The 16,459-nt window shown below is 37.5% G+C and overlaps 1 protein-coding gene across 2 annotated transcripts; it reads right to left on the reverse strand.

Moving 5' to 3' along the window:
* Positions 1-8,491: 8,491 nt before the first annotated feature.
* LOC122282566 (50S ribosomal protein L7/L12) lies at positions 8,492-15,844 on the reverse strand. 2 transcript variants are annotated; one of them, XM_043094502.1, is made up of 2 exons: positions 15,710-15,844; positions 8,492-9,346 (listed from the first exon to the last, which is right to left on the reverse strand). In XM_043094502.1, the coding sequence occupies exon 2, from the start codon at positions 9,251-9,253 to the stop codon at positions 8,672-8,674; it is 582 nt and encodes a 193-aa protein (XP_042950436.1). In that variant the 5' UTR covers positions 9,254-9,346; positions 15,710-15,844; the 3' UTR covers positions 8,492-8,671. The 2 variants fall into 2 exon arrangements, with proteins under 2 accessions (XP_042950436.1, XP_042950435.1); XM_043094501.1 differs by lacking the exon at positions 15,710-15,844 and adding an exon at positions 14,139-14,501.
* Positions 15,845-16,459: the final 615 nt, after the last annotated feature.

Raw genomic sequence — 16,459 nt, forward strand, 5'->3', positions numbered from 1 at the left:
CGAATCCTCATTCCGAACTTGCCATAGGAGCTCCTCAAGCATGAGGGGTCTAACAACCATGATACTTTGTCATACAAGGAGTCACCCCTTTTAAGGTTTGCATTAGAGAAATCTGTACATGGGTAGTACTTGGCTTGTAACACTCAAGTAGCCAAGGAAGATAGATATTGAATTAACCTCCACCCTTGCTTTGCAAGTAAAGCTAGATTGAAGGTCTCAAAATCTCTAAACCCAAGACCCCCTTCCTATTTAGCCACCCCTAGGCCCTTCCAACTCATCCAATGCAGCTTGGCTTTTTATTCTATCTGCCCCTACCAATAAGACTGCATAAGCTTGTTGATGCTTTTGAGGATACTCTTGGAGATCTTGAATATTCCAATACTATAGGTGGGGAGTACTTGAATGACTGACTTGAGGAGAATCTCCTTTCCTGTCTAAGAGAGGAAATTTATTTTCCAACTGCTTAACTTAATTTTGATTCTGTCCAAGATATGGTTAAAAGCCCTGGATCTGTGTCTGCCAACAAAAGAAGGTAAACCAAGATATCTATCAAAAGGGCCTGAGGCATAAATACCTGTTGAATCCAATATAGCTTGCTGAAACTCTTGCTTAGTGTTTTTGCTGAAAAAGATGGGGTCTTTTCCAGGTAAGTCTTTGACTAGAGGCTAACTCATAAGCACTTAAAATATCATGCAACCTGCTCCATTCAGTGGGAAGACCCTTGCAAAAAATAAGGTTGTCATCAGCAAAGAATATGTGATTTACAGACAAGGATCCCCGAGCTATAAGAAAACCAGAAATGATGCCATTTTGTTCAGCTTGATTTAGAGATTGGCTGAGAGTTTATGAACAAATGATAAACAAATAGGAAGAGAGATGATCTCTCTGTCTTACACCCCTAGAAGGTTTCAATTAAGCCTGTGGGGAGCCATTTAACAAAATAGGGTAGGAGACAGTTCCAATACATTGTATGATTAGCTCAATCCAACCCCTTACAAAGCCAATTTTTTCCATAACAGTTTGGAGGAAACTCCACTCAACCCTATCAAATTCCTTACTTATGTCGAGTTTCAAGGTCATGAACCCTTCCTTTTGCCTCCTAAGCTTGTTTTACATTGAATGAAGAACTTCATTAGCCACTATAGTATTGTCAGAAATCAACCTACCCGAGACAAATGCACTTTGAGCTGGCACAATTAGGTGAGGCAAAATAGATTTGAGTCTGTTAGCTATTACCTTTGCAATGATTTTATAAAGAACATTGCAAAGACTAATTGATCTATAATTTGAGACTAACCGAGGGATGCTTTTCTTGGGAATGAGGGTTATGACGGTCTGGTTTATAGTGTGAAAGCTAGGCCTTGAATTGAGCATCTCTAGCACAGTAGTTACCACCCCAGAATAGACCAATGATCTTGGTAGAATAAGGCTAAAAGCCATCGGCACCAGGTGAACCAATAGGGTTCATTTCAAAGATTGCCTTTTCCACTTCCTTTTCAGAATAATCCTTTGTCAAGAGCAGGTTCATCTTAGTAGTGACAGTTGGTTCAATCTGTGCCAACAATTCAATCTGTGCCAACAATTCAGTAATGCCTGTAGGGTTCGAAGAGGAGAATAGTTATTGGTAGAAATTCTGAAATTTCTCACCAATATCCTCTTGAGATGATAGCACATTTCCTTCCTCATCTAGAACTTTACTAATTAGGTTCTTTTGTTTTCTTTGAGTTGCACACTTTTTGAAGTACTTGGTGTTTCTATCCCTCTCTTGCAACCATTTCTATTTAGCTCTTTGCCTCCAAATCAAATCCTCTTCTTTTAGGATATCATCCATCTCTTTTTGTAGGCCTCTGATATGTTCAATGTTCTATCCTATATTGGATTCTTGCAAAACTCTCAACATTTCCCTCTTCTGTTCCACCAAATTCGTTTTGTTTCTACTTGAGAGTCTATGCCACTCTCTAAGTTGAAACTTGCATCTCTCAAGGCCTCTCCTAGTGACTTCAGCTACTAGACCTGATTGCATATAACCCCACCAACCTCTCTTGATTGCTGCTACACGTTCCTCTTTTTTGGACCATGCTGCTTTATACCTGAAGACCCTTTTGGTTGGATAGAAACCAGTCTCGAATTCTTGGCTTTGAAATAACCAAAGGACTATGGTCAGAGCATTAGACTGGTAATATTGAGATTGAGTTCATAGCATAGAGGTTTTGCCAAGCACCATTTACTGGGGCCCTATCAAGTCTTTATTTTGTAAACTCAGTCCCCTCACGATTGTTACACTAGGTGAACTTGGAACCCTCAAAGCCTAGATCACCTAGATCACTGTCCATGAGTGCCTATCTAAAGTTTTCCATCTGTTTAGGGGGTCAACATGCTGAACCAAATTTGTTTCCCTTGGGATATGATCTCATTGAAGTCTCCCACACATATCCAAATGATATTCTGGCTAGGATTTAAGAGCCTAAGAAGACTCCAACTTTCCTTTCTATTAGCAGTTATTGATTGGCCATAGAAACCAATAATAATTCCATTTTTATTGCAATCATCAGACTTAATTTGTAAGGATATGTGACTTAATGAATATGACACTAATTCAACTGTGATTTTTTTGTCCAAAATGCAGCCAAGCCTCCACTTCTTCCAACACAGTCAACAATAAAACTGGATTCAAAACCCAACTTATTTTGGATGTATTCCATTTTAGATCTATAACACTTTGTTTTAATCAAGAATACCAGGTTTGGGGACTTATCTCTCACCAGAATGTGAAGTTCACGAACTGTCCAATGTTTCCTAAGCTCTCAGTTGTTCCAGCACAAGCTTTTCATGATGACTGGCAGGGCTGTTGAATAGCCTCTGCCAATATTAATTTTTTTTTCTCTCTTGGTGCTTTTAGGAGAGATACCAGCCCGGCTGTTGATCCTTTTCTTATGACCGTTTCCAGTAATAGATTGAGGAGGGGTGCCCAAAATGTCTTTAGGGAAGCTAACCAACCTGCCCCTAGCTCTTCTCTTCCAGCTAGAAATGGGGTACTTTCAATTTTGTTTGACTTGCTTTTGAGAAGTTAAGGATTGAGATGGACTAACCTAGCTTATGTTGTCTGTAGGGAGTATACCATGGTCGATGTTGGATGGTGTTATAGGGAGGTTGACAGAGATATTCTAATCAGACCAGGCAGTGTCCCCAACACCCTTGTCAGCAACCTTGATAGGGATTTCTAGGCATGCTAAAAATTCCTCATTTGATACAAAATAGGCCTCTTGATTACCTGCATGTAGAAAGCCACCAACTCCATAGTTAAAACCCTGATTACAGTCTGTATCTGCATGGTCAATGGGTGCTGAGCCCAACCCTTGGGAACCTTTTTGAAAACCATGTTTCCCACCCTTTTCAGGCCTCTTATCATCTGAGCTACCATGCCGGACATCGTTCGACTCCACTGCCTTGACTCTACTACTAGGCTAAGCATGGCCATGCTCCACTTTGGAGGGAGGACCGGCTTTGAGCCAAGAGCCGTATTGGAGCTTGTGCTCCTCTCAAGTTTTGCCATCATAACCAAACTTTGGACAACAAGTTTTGCCATGTAGAATTGCACCACAATCGAAGCAAAAATTGGGCAGACGCTCATATTTGAATGAAATCCAATGACAAGAACCCCCTATATTAAGAACTCTGCCCCTTGCCAAAGGCTTGGTAATATCAACCATCACCTTCACTCTAAGGAAGCTATCCCACGCTCTACCTTTATCATCCACATCCACAAGCACTACCTTGCCTATTGACTCACCAAGCTTCTCTCCCATGCTTTTGTTCATACCAGCGAATGTAAGATCATGACACTGAATCCAAAAGAGCTCGTGAGAGAAATCTAAATCTCTTAGAGCAATGTTGCCCTTACACTCCTGTAAACACACCAAGTTTTTATCAAAGGACCATGGTCGACCCCTCAGCACTTTACTCTTATTGGTTGTAAACTGGAACTTAATAAGGAATTTATTCTTTCCAACTTCCTTGAAAGTCAGCCTTCCGCCCATTTTCCATAGTAGCTTTAAAGGCTCTCTTGTTAAATTCTTTGTCAGCAACCACCAAAGCAACTGGGCTGAGCTGGCTGACTTCCTTTGAAAAGAGTACTTCCTCATATGAGAGGTTAATCTCTTGTTGTTCATCCTCTATTAGCTTGAGGCCCTCACACAAATTCGCCAACTCTTCCTCCATAGTTTTACTAAGATAACAATTGAATGAGAACTCTATAGATCTAAGATCTAAGAGACCAGCCTCTATGTTCCACAAGGTGACATAGAGAGAATACCCCATCTTCCTAGAGAGAGGACCCAATTTGATGTATTCTTTTGAACTTACAAGTTAGTAGTGTTCAGATAATCATTTTTCCTTTCTTTTCTTGTTTATGGCATATAACCAACCTCATCAAGATTTTTGACATAGAACAAATTATATTCGTACTTAAAAATAAATAAACTACTTAGGAGCGTTACAATATTATAACAATCCTATATCTAAACCAATTTGTAGGTACACAATCACAAGTTTCTAACAATGATGATGAAAATAGCCCGTCGTCAAGTCATTCTCATCGGACTTCAAGATCTTCATAACATATTCATTATTATTAGGGGTGGAAAAAATTTCTGAAATCTGAACTCTAGCTAAATTCCGACAAGACTCCGACTTCCTTAGTTGGAGTAGGAGTTGGAGTCCGGAGTCCATATTGGCTCCAAACTCCAGCTCCAAATTCTGAAACTTAGACTTAATATATTTAATATTGTAACATGCGTAACAGGTAGTTGAGTGGCCTAATGGTGCAATGCAATGTTTTGCCAACTAACTGACCTGCATTTGAGCCTCCCCATGTACGAGATGGTGTATTTTGCCAAGTTTTTTTTTTTTTAAAACCCTCAAAAGTTCAAAATGACATCATTTCCGCCTCCTATAAATTTATCTCTTCAGGAATCAGGTCCAAAACCCTACGTCGTTTCTCTCCTCTTCTATCATTTTCTCAGAGCTGAAAGTCTCTCTCTTTTCTCTCTTGCCATTGTTTCTATCTTCCTCCCTCATTTTCTCACAAATTCCCTTTTATATATGCAAATTTCTTTCATCCTTATTTTCTCTCAAGAAGTTGAGTTCCCTTAGTTAACTAAACTCTTCACTTCAATTTTGAATCTGCTCGAGTTCCACTACACGTGGGTTAGGGTTTCATCCCTAACCTCTTCCCTCCGCTTCTCACCATCAGCAACCCCCTCTTCTCCACCGCATTAAGGAGCTTCTAGGATGGACTTGTTACACTACGCTTGTCTTCCTCTGTAGTCTATTGCAATCCAAAACCCTAGGATGCAAAAATCTTCTGTGAATCTGCTTGTTATAGTTTGAAATTTTTGTTATTTGTTATAATTTCTATTATTTTTTATAATTTCTATTATTTGTTATTTGTTATGATGCGAAAATCTTCTTTTAATTTGACAATCTGTTATCTATTCTTTGTGAAATGTTCTTTGTTGGGAGATTCTGATATTACGTTGCAAGAGAGAAAACAAGTTGTGAATTGTGGAATGTTCTTTGTTGGGATTTTCTTCTGTTCTATTCTTTTTTTCTTTTCTTTTTTTTGTTCTTTCATTCAACTCCGATTAGAGCTCCAACCCTCTACTCCGACTCCGACAACTCCAATCGGAGTCGAAATCTACTATGATTCGGAGTTGAAGTCAAAGCCCAACTTGGTCTCCAACTTTGGTCAGAGTTGGGCTTTCCGACTCAGACGAAGTCGGAGCCCACTCCTAATAACTATACTTTTTCACCATTTTACTGAAACTTGATGTGTTAAGGACTTATTATTGTTGCAAGAAGAATGTGGACTAATGACATACTCCCAAGCATTTAATCCACTTCTTGTAAATGGTTTGACAGCAACTTATACTAATCTAGTATTTATAAAAGAATATTCAACCCCAAGACCTTACACAGTACTAGCCAGGATCATTACCACCAATATAACCCTCTTATAACCAATTCTCACCATCAACCTCTACAAAATCACCTACTTATTCGAAAGTAGTTTCCTCTTCTACCTTTTCTCAAATTATAAATCATCCACCATTACCACAACCTTTAGCCTCTTTTATTATTATCAAACAACACCGGGTGCCAGTTTTCCCAATTGTGGGAGAAGTTGTGGCATGAAATTGTTCAAAAAAATGGTATACCAAACTAACAATTTCTATTAATCAAGAATATTCTTTCACAAAAATTGTATTATTAGATATTGTGACAGATTTAAACTATATTCAATGAGGATTAATACCTTCTAAATATTTTGAGAAAATAAAAGAGATATTATTACAAGCCAATGCCACAAAATTAAATATAATTTATAAACTATCAAATGCACATATTTGCGATAATGGAATTTTTTTTTAAACCATATTTATTTTAGTAAAAAGCATTAATACCAAAGTTATGTTAAGAGATTCATTTCTTACTTTATCATATCCGTTTGTTGTAACAAATGAAGGAATTACTATTAGTATATCAGGGCAATAAATTCAATTCAATTTTTTTATTTACACCTCTTTCAAAATAAATAAATCATTTAAAAAGTACTTCATTAAGCAAAGAAATCAATTATTTAACAAAACATAAATTTAACACAAAAGAAAAAAAAAATCTTAAAAAATAATTAAAATATAAAAGGACCAAAGAACAATTAAAACATGCATTATTGATCTAAAAAATTAATAATTTCAAAACAATAATAGAAAAAGAAATATGCTATAGTTTACCAAATGCTTTTTAGAATAGAAAATAACATATAGTTGAGTTACCTTACAACAAAGAATTGCAAAGAAAAATATCCCTACAAAAGCTAGATCGATTCAAATGAATAATGAACTTTTAGAATATTGCAAAAAAGAAATTAATGACTTACTAACAAAAGGATTAATCCGAAAAGTAAGTTATCATGGAGTTATGCTATTCTTTATGTTCAAAAGCAGACATGACTAGAATCCCTCAATTAGTAATAATTATAAACCATTAAATAAGATATTACTGTGAATTCGTTAAAGACGTTACGAAATTATATATTAACGGCCATTAGAAGCGTTATAGATATTAACAGTTAGAAGCATTGTAGCCTAAGATATTATAGAATTAGATGTAGCCTGAGATGGTTGTTAAATAAGATATTACGAAGTGAAGCTAATTAATATCAGTACTGCATGTCCACTGATCAACATTAAGCACTACTCTAATATAAGTTGACAATTTCTTGCTCATGATAGTTTGCAGGCGACAATACCTCGGTCAAGTGGGTGTATTTGGTTGTTAAATCCAACTCAATTCATCGATCTCAAACTAATCTTCTTCTTCTTTGTTTTTTTTAAAAGAAGAGATGCGGGTCATCTATGAGTGACCCACTCTCAATATTCTTAAAAGCCCTTACTTATAGCAAAGGAATACCTTATAAACAAAACACGAAGCCCTTAAGGCAAAAACTCCAAAAACAATATCTAAAATTCTTTACAAATAAATACATTCCCATCAATACCGTATATAAGGAATTCTCAAATAATCAAGCCGCACAATCCCCCGAAGCCTACCTCGCACCAAGCCCTCATCAACAAAATTAAAATCTCTATCCATTGCCACTTTTTTAGCTAAAAAAATCAGCCGCCATGTTGGCTTCTCTAAAACTATGTTAGCCTCTCTAATTATTGACGGGATTCACTACTTTTTCAACTTTTTATTAAAAAGCTAAACGCCTCAACCTACTTCATATATATTTAAATACATATCTCAACCTATTTATAATATTTAAACACTTCTCAATGAGACTCACAAAATATTACTATTCACAGTTCAATTAAATTCATCTCAACATCCAAACGAAAAATGTTCAACCGGCCTCGGCTTCAACTACAGATTCGATCAAACCTTCCGGGAACAATCTGCAGCCAGCACACTTTGATATTAATCAGTATTTACTGAAAAGAAAGAACGATAAAATATGAGTAAGCAGGCGCATGCGACGTGCTGTGCATAATGCATGTGTCAAACTAATCGGTCAATCAGAAATTACCATACTGCAATGCAGTCATGCAATGGCCTTGCTGTTTATTGTATGCCCATAATTATTGGCACCTACAAATCCCTCGATTAACGGCCACGATGGCAATATCACACATATCTCTTTTTGCCAAGTAAAATGAAATTATAGTTGTATTTGTTAGATGCAATTTCCAGCTCTGTCTACAACGCTTCTAACACCCATCTCAAGCTACATCTATAAAGTCCTTGCATTATCATATGGTCTCCAAACAGTTTGCTTTACCTAGTTTCAACCCTTACTCGCCTTGTATCACATGAACGTTTCTTTGGCAGCCTAACAGCCTTTCCTCGCCCGTGGCGCATTCTTATGGATGACAAAATTCGTATTGTTAACGTATCAAGGTTTAAGATTGTCAACTATTGAGTGATATAATGAACATTGCAACCTCAACTGAAACTCTATTCAAATCAAGCACAACTTTATAAGTTCAACTATAAATTATTCTCCAACAAGCTCTTGTGATGGGTATCCATCCACATTACAAAATTGATATTTTTAAATATCTGAAACTTTCTAAAAAAACCCAGAAACCAATCCAAACACCCCGGAATTCTATTCCATACTCGCAACTCCTCCGACAACCTTTAGTTTCTCTATTATCTCATTTGCCTCCTCCTTGGTGACCCCTTGCTTAAGCAAAACGGGAGCCTTCTCAACCAGGTCTTTCGCCTCTTTCAATCCCAGATTAGTAAAAGCCCTGACTTCTTTGATTACCTTGATTTTGGCAGCTGCATCAAACTTGTCCAACTTCACATCAAATGCTGTTTTCTCCACCTTCTTCTCCTCAGCCTTTGCAGATCCAGCAGCTCCTCCCTGTGTGCCCAAGTCAATACCTTCTACTGAAACTGGCTGCAGCTTTGGATGCCTCAACTTCTCGCTGAGAGTAGGACCAATTTGCCTGCGGTCTTCAGGGGATAGTGCCACAATCCGTTCAGCAAGATTAATAATTTTCTCAGAGGGTGAGGGTCTAGGGCCATAGGGGTCATAGAATGGAGGATATTTGAACCTTTTCGGCTTGGCCTTGGGATCTCTGGGAACAAAATCAGACTGGAAGTAACGAAACTGCAAAGGCCCAGTTCCTTCAGGCAGTATGCGATGAACACGAATGGATCTCACAAGCGCGATAAGCTTCATGGTTTCATAGATCAATGAAGCCAATAACTCATTGATTAGAGATGGTTAAAACTAGTATTGTCACGCCTCGTACCCGGGGGTGAACCCTTTAACCTGAAATCCACAAAATATTAAACTTAGATACAATAATCCTCCAAAATCAAATGTATCAAAAATTCTTCTAAAAAGAATAACTAAACACTCAGAAAATTTCTCTTAACTCAGACTAATCCACCTATGCCACCGTCACTTATCACACATTTCTCTTATAATCATGTCTCGTGCCATCTATTCCAACTGTCACAACTATCAAGTATTAAAAAATGATGAATAAACAGGTGAGTCCGACTCAGCAAGCAATAAAGTTATACCAGTGTGTAAACATGAGCTCCTTCCAGAATGCAAAAACAAACCAAAGTTTTGAAATCCATTCTAGTTAAGGCACTAGAACGGAATATTTTGATACCGATCCGTTTCAGTGTATCGTTTTGGTATAGACATGTTATGAATAAATTATGTATATAAAGAAACTATATTTCAAAATAATATCAAAACAAGTATTAAAAACATACACACCTGAGAAATTCAATAATAATTCTTCAGATAAGTCTTAAAAACACACATTTGCAAAACTCTATAATACTTCTAAGTTCTCAATCCAACTGTTAAAATATAATCACTCATATTCATCAACAAGACGATAAGGATCAACATTTGAAACGTTAATCAACAATGGGAAACCCAAACAAACACGAAGCAATGGAAACAAGGCTTTCTAGTTTCTACACAAGAAACAACATTTTTTTATAAGTGAGAAACAAAACAGCAATGGGAAACACAGCCAAATGTTATAAAAAACATAAACATAAGTAGGAAAAAATTTGCACAAAAAATATATGCACAAAACAGAAAAAAATTGGTTGTTGCTTCTTCACTTATATAAATTGAAAAATCCCTCCTTCTGGGAAATAACAAAACATTTCTACATTCAAAGTTTCTAATATCTTGATATAAAATTTTCATCCAAATGCAAATTCTTCGCTGAAATACATTAAAAAAAGTCCCCTTTCTTCGCTATTTTTTTTTTCTTTATCGGTAATCAAGAAGTTTTATTCATAATAATAGGCAAAGCCCAAGTACAATCTACATCCTTGAAATAGATTAAAAAAGGTCCCATTTCTTCACCGATATGCAAATTCTTCACTGATATACATTAAAAAGGTCCCCTCTTGTTAATTTTTTTATTCTAAGCCACTTTGAAATACATGCATTCCAATGACAACTTGAAATAGATGTTAATCCCATATATGATCTATTAGTAGTTTAAGAAACATGCTAGGTACTTGGATGTTGTTGGAAGGCTATAACTGCAGACTCCTGGTTCAGGTTCTTTAATGAATCCTGGTCCTAGAGCACTAGATTTTTTTTTTATTTTTTTATTTTTTTGCTGTTAGGTAAAAATAGAAAGATATTTCTGAAGGCAATACATGAATCTACCAAACCATAGACAAGGGAAATCCAAGAGGGTTTTATGAAAGGAAATCTACAGACTAAAGTTTAAACTGAAAGTTGACAACACACGGGAAAGAGTTCAATGGAGTTTGCGATGGTGAAGCAGTCTGCGATGGCATTAGGAGGCTCGAGCTGCGACAATGTTGGTTGTGGTGGGCAACAGTTGGCAGAGTGTGGCTGGTTAGGGATTTGAGAATCTGATTTCACAAAGGGAAGGGAGGAGAAAATGGGGGTAGTCAACTGGGGCTTCAAGAATCAAAATGCCATTTTGTGAATTTGTCCCTCATTTTTCAAGTAATTTACAAAAAGACCATTCGGGGCATTCCCCTTAACTTCGGACCAAAATTCACATTCCAACTGGAAAACCGGAATCCGGCCGGAATGGACCGGAATAATCAGAATTTGAGCCAGTACGGAACAATGATCTGTCCTGTAATGGTTACTATTCTGATATGAAAAAATTCACTTCCAAGCCATAAACATCCTTGATAACGATAACATTCCACTGAATGTTATTGTCAATGCAACATAAAGAATTTCCTACAGCTGCATTTTGATCCCTTGCAATTCTGAGAAGAGAGGGAAAGTCCAGCTTAAGTGAAAAATCCCCACACCACAAGTCATGCCAGAAAAGTATCCTCTTCCCATCTCCCACCTTCAATCAAATATGATTTGAAAAAAAATCCCATCTAATGAACTTCCACAAACTCACCCCATAAACACCACTAGTATCTTTAGAACAGCAACCTCCCCACAAACTACCATATTTTACATCAATAACAATTTTTCAAAAGGTATTACTTTCCAAGTGGTATCTCCAAAGCCATTTCCCAAATAATGCTCTATTAAACAATCTTAAATTTTTTATCCCCAACCCACTACAATCAATCGGTTGACGAACCTTCTTCCAACTAACCATATTGGAAGCCTCTTCAAGGTTGATTGGAACATAAGATCTATTAGTGGTTTATGGGCAGGATCACTCATCAATTTCAAGGCATGAGGACCAATCAATTGATGATAAGAGAAAGAAGACTGTCAAGGAAAGGTTAGGGATCATCAATGGTAATAGGAGAAGCTACCCCCCATTCTTGGTGGAAGGCCTCATTTTGTGAAGTTTGAAACGAGAAAGATTAATGATTGCTTAGACTTTATATATTCCAAGCAGTTTCACCATGGTGGTAGTTCTCATCATTCTTCATATTCATCCTGATTGACTTCAAAGTTATTCATTTATTTGTTCATTTATGAATTATTATTTTTACAATTTCCATCGCCACCATTGTCAGTATTGCTATTACTTTTCTTGCTAAACATGGTAGATTGCACCAACTTTTGTATCATTTGTACTAGTTTATGTGAATAAATTTAAGTTGAATATATTATATGTTCGTTACTCTTTCCCCATCTTTTTGGGGATAATTCTGGTATTCTCACATGGACAGGAGTGGATGTACCTTGGCATTCTGAGCTCCCAGCCACTAGCAATGCTTTAATCAAGGTAAACATCTACCCACAACTACTTTTAGGCTATGCTTTTGACTTTTGACTTTTGAAAAATACTAATGCAAGAACTATAACAATGCAGTAACCATTAGATAATAGAATAAATAAAACAAACTGCAAAAATTTGTAGACTAATTTTCTTCTGGACCTGGATAAAGAGTATGATATCATTCCATTAATTTGTTATGCTTTTGCAGTCTTTATTAAACACATTTTGCATGCAATACTTCATGGATTATTATAAAGGCCCTCATTGAGTTCATAACCCATTCATTGGTCTTACCAATCATCACTCTTATTTCCTTTCCCTCCACTTCACTGTAAATGATTTAAGGGGCCCATATATGAATTTTTTATTTCAGAACCCTCTAAACATTGTCAAAATATTCCTTAATCTGGAAATGCAAGTTCTTGCTTCTTCTGCCATGACTGTGATTGTACAACAGTCAGTTACCCTGTTGGAAAACTGTTTGATTAACTCATAGGTTCTCTGATTTCTTTTAGACTACCTTTCACACATACTATCAACAAGTTGATTCTTGTGTGAAGGCCAAAGGTGGTGGGGCATACAAGTTTGCTGATCTCTTCAAGGAAAGGCTAGGGGTTACTCTGGACAAAGAAGATGAATGAATTTTCTTTGTGGCAGGAGCAAACTTTTTGCTTAAGGTGGAATTTCTTATTCGAAATTATTTTTATTTCTTACTCGCTTAGATGTGCTTATCAGTATGTATGATTTGCATCGTGAAATAGAAATTTTGATTGAAAACTTTGAATTAGACACAAATGGATTTTTGGGTGGGTTTTAATTTGTTTCACATTTTAGAGCATGAAAGACCAGTGTATACCTAATTTTATATTCTAATATATTCTCCTTTTTCATAGGAATGTTTTACTACACGTGTAATTCAAGTTAAATAAAATTAGTAGCTTCTAGGATAGATTTGTAGTTCATATTGCTCACAAGCCTAGATTTTTTAATCCCTGCGGCCCTGAATACAAGTGAGCCTTGATTATGTCCCTTTTTGTCGTATGTATTGACTGGATCATTTTATCACGACAGCTACTAATTTTATTGACGTGCACAAGCAAATGCATGCAAAATTAACAAACAGGCTGCATCTATAGGTTCTGTCGTACCAACTGAGTTTAAAGCAGGAATAAGATTTTCAGATTTTTTTGTGCCCATAAAAAGTCACATTTTTTATTATTGAAACTTTAGCTTCTAAGAGATCAAGATGACATCATGTGACTCATTTGGTTGCTTCCATGGCAGTTCTAGGGGTGTAACCGGTCTGATTTGATCCCGTTTTGGTCATTTTTTAGGACCAAACCAATGTACACCGATTTTGAGATTTCAAGAACCAACATCACACCGGTTACCCCCCCTAAACCAGTACTTCCGGTTTTACCGGTTCAGTCTGGTTTTCCGGTTCTATCCATGTGTTATAAACCCTATATCTATCATTTGAATCGAGAACCCTAAACCCTTAAATTTTCACAACATCTTACTTACATTATGGTTCAAACAGATTATTGGATTAACCAACCCATAACAGAACAATAAAATTGACCCCGTGTACTAACCAACACATAACAAAACAATAAACATAGAAAAATAGAGAAATCAGTGTAATAAATAACATAGAAAAATAGAGAAATCAGTGTAATAAATATTAGGGTGAATAATATCTATGAAATCAGTTTAATGAAAGGGGACATGTCGAAAACCTAAACAATGAAATCAGTGTAATATATATGAAATCAGTGTATATTATACCATGAAAATATCTATAAAATCAGTGTAATAAAACAAAATAGACATAGAACAAGTCGAAACCCTAAACAATGAAAAATCCCTAAAGTTAAAACCCAAAACAATAAAACATACCGAGAGGCCACGAAAGGGGAGACGGCGAGGGGCTGTTCGCTGTTGACGGCAGCACAGTGTAAGAGAGGGCTCAGAGGGGCTGCGTGAGTGAGGGGCTACGTGCGTGACTCCGTGAGGGGGGAGGGTTGCGGCTGCGGGTTATGAACTTAAGGTGAAACGATGCCGTCTGAAGTTGCGGCTTGAAGAAACGGCATCGTGGAACTTGAAGAAAAACGTCTCCGTTGAAGCTTGGGAGAATAAAATAGTTATGTGATCTTCTTTAAGTTTAAGCTGTGCGTTTAGTTGAAGTGTGGGTTTTGGGTCCTTTAGTCTGTCACTTAGTACCGTTGTTTTTATTGGTCATTTTACAGTTATTTCCTTTTCTATTATGGCATATGCTGTCACTATTGACTATTGTATGGGTATTAAGGGAGAGCCGAGAGAATGGAAGGGGCATCTGGGAAATTGTCCATAGCTTTGATCGGTAAAGAAGTTGGGTTCCCTTCAAGAATCTCTTATCAACATGAGAAAAACTCAAGGCCGGTCGGCCGATGTTATTATTTTTACACCCACCAATAAAAACTTGCCACGTAGGAGTTGCAGGAGATAAACATCTACGCCCGCATGTAAGAAAACTTTTATACACGAGTTCAGAACCCCTCCCAGTTCCTCTTCCACTCCCTCTCGCGCAGCACTGATTTCATAACATGCAATGAACACGTTTATGGAGGGGGTTTACATTGATGGTATTAGAAAATTAAGATTTTTTTTTTTTAATTGCTTCCATACCTTCAAGCCTACCCAGCCCCAACGTCTGTTTTCCCCCCTGTATTCGGTTCCTCTCAATTTTCTCTCCACATATCTCTGCCGTCATTGCCCTTACACGCCACATGACCGCACGTCACCGTCGTTGCTCAACCACCACGCTGCCACCCCATCACCAAACTATCACAACAACCCCTGCTTTACACCATAGAAAACAGAGTAGCGCTCCTTTCCTCCACCCAACCAACAGCCAACCCAGTCGCACCTCCTTCTTGACTCCACACCACGACAAGCCCAGACTTAACCATGACCCCCAGCCCCACGCCTCCATCCGCAACCATTGCAGCCTTCGATCTAAGCAAAGAAAAACAGAGCACAGTTGTCTTTCTCAAAGCACGGCAAACCAATGACAGCAACACCTCCAACCGTCCAGTACAGAAGAAGACAGCACCACCTTACGTCAGAACCACTGTGGTAAGCCTCCACTGCCAAAGCTGCAGCCGTGATCACCTCCGCAAGCAAATGTAAAATTTTTCTATGGTGATAAAAGACTTCAAAAGGAGGGCACTCTTATGGTCTACATCATACTACAATGAACACGTTTATGGAGCTGACACCATACGTTAATGGCATTATTTCGAAACAATTCGTAACGTAAAATCATTTGGGACTTGCATCAGAAGCAGATTTGATTTATTGTCGATAACTTCTTGGAAAAATCTTTGTTTTTTCCATTTTCTCACCAACCAAACGGCCTATCATAGCTAGTATAAAAAAACATATCAAACAAGCCAAAAAGAAAAAAGAAGAACAAAGAAAAACGGTACCCAGTAATAGATCTCGAAAACCTTGTAGATCTGATCTATCGACATCCACCGATCTGTCGACGGCAACAATCAGAGGAGAGAGGGTGGAGAGTTTCGAATGAGAGATTATTTGCTTAGAGAGAGAGTGTGTATTTGAGAGAGAGAGAGAGAGAGAGAGAGAGACGGGGGAGAAGGGACGGGGGTGGGGGAGGGGGGGGAGAGGGAGAGCGAAAGAGAGGGGGCAAGAGATCACAGAAACATTGCATGCATGTGGGTTAAAAGCCCTTCTTGCTGAGACGTCTACGTGGCAACTCCTGATTTGTGAATGTAAAAATAGACTACACACCCGACCGGCTGGGAGCTTCACCCTATCAATATATGTGTGTGACTCTCTTTAGCATTTTCACAAACTCTTTTCAGCAGTCTCTTATTTCTATTACAGCACCCATTGTTATGGCTCCATTAATTTCCTTAGTTACATTAGGGGTGTTTGTCTTGATCCCTAATGTAACAGAATACATGGATAAGATCTCAACTTTCTTGTAAAATTCTCTAATGCTACTCTTCTTAATTCACCTATTTTGGTTTCCTTAACTGCTTTGGATCGTTTGTCTTGATCCCTTTCCTTTTACCTATCTAATTTTTTGACAATGTTATCTTGGCTTTGGTAAATGTCACACACAGGATCATGTTAACAATTGGAGGGAGACAGCACTTATTCTAACATCTGTTCTGTTTCTTGCCGCTGGAATATGGTTTATAGGTGAGTGA

The sequence above is a fragment of the Carya illinoinensis genome, chromosome 11 (genome assembly GCF_018687715.1).
Source record: "Carya illinoinensis cultivar Pawnee chromosome 11, C.illinoinensisPawnee_v1, whole genome shotgun sequence".
Taxonomy (NCBI): domain Eukaryota; kingdom Viridiplantae; phylum Streptophyta; class Magnoliopsida; order Fagales; family Juglandaceae; genus Carya; species Carya illinoinensis.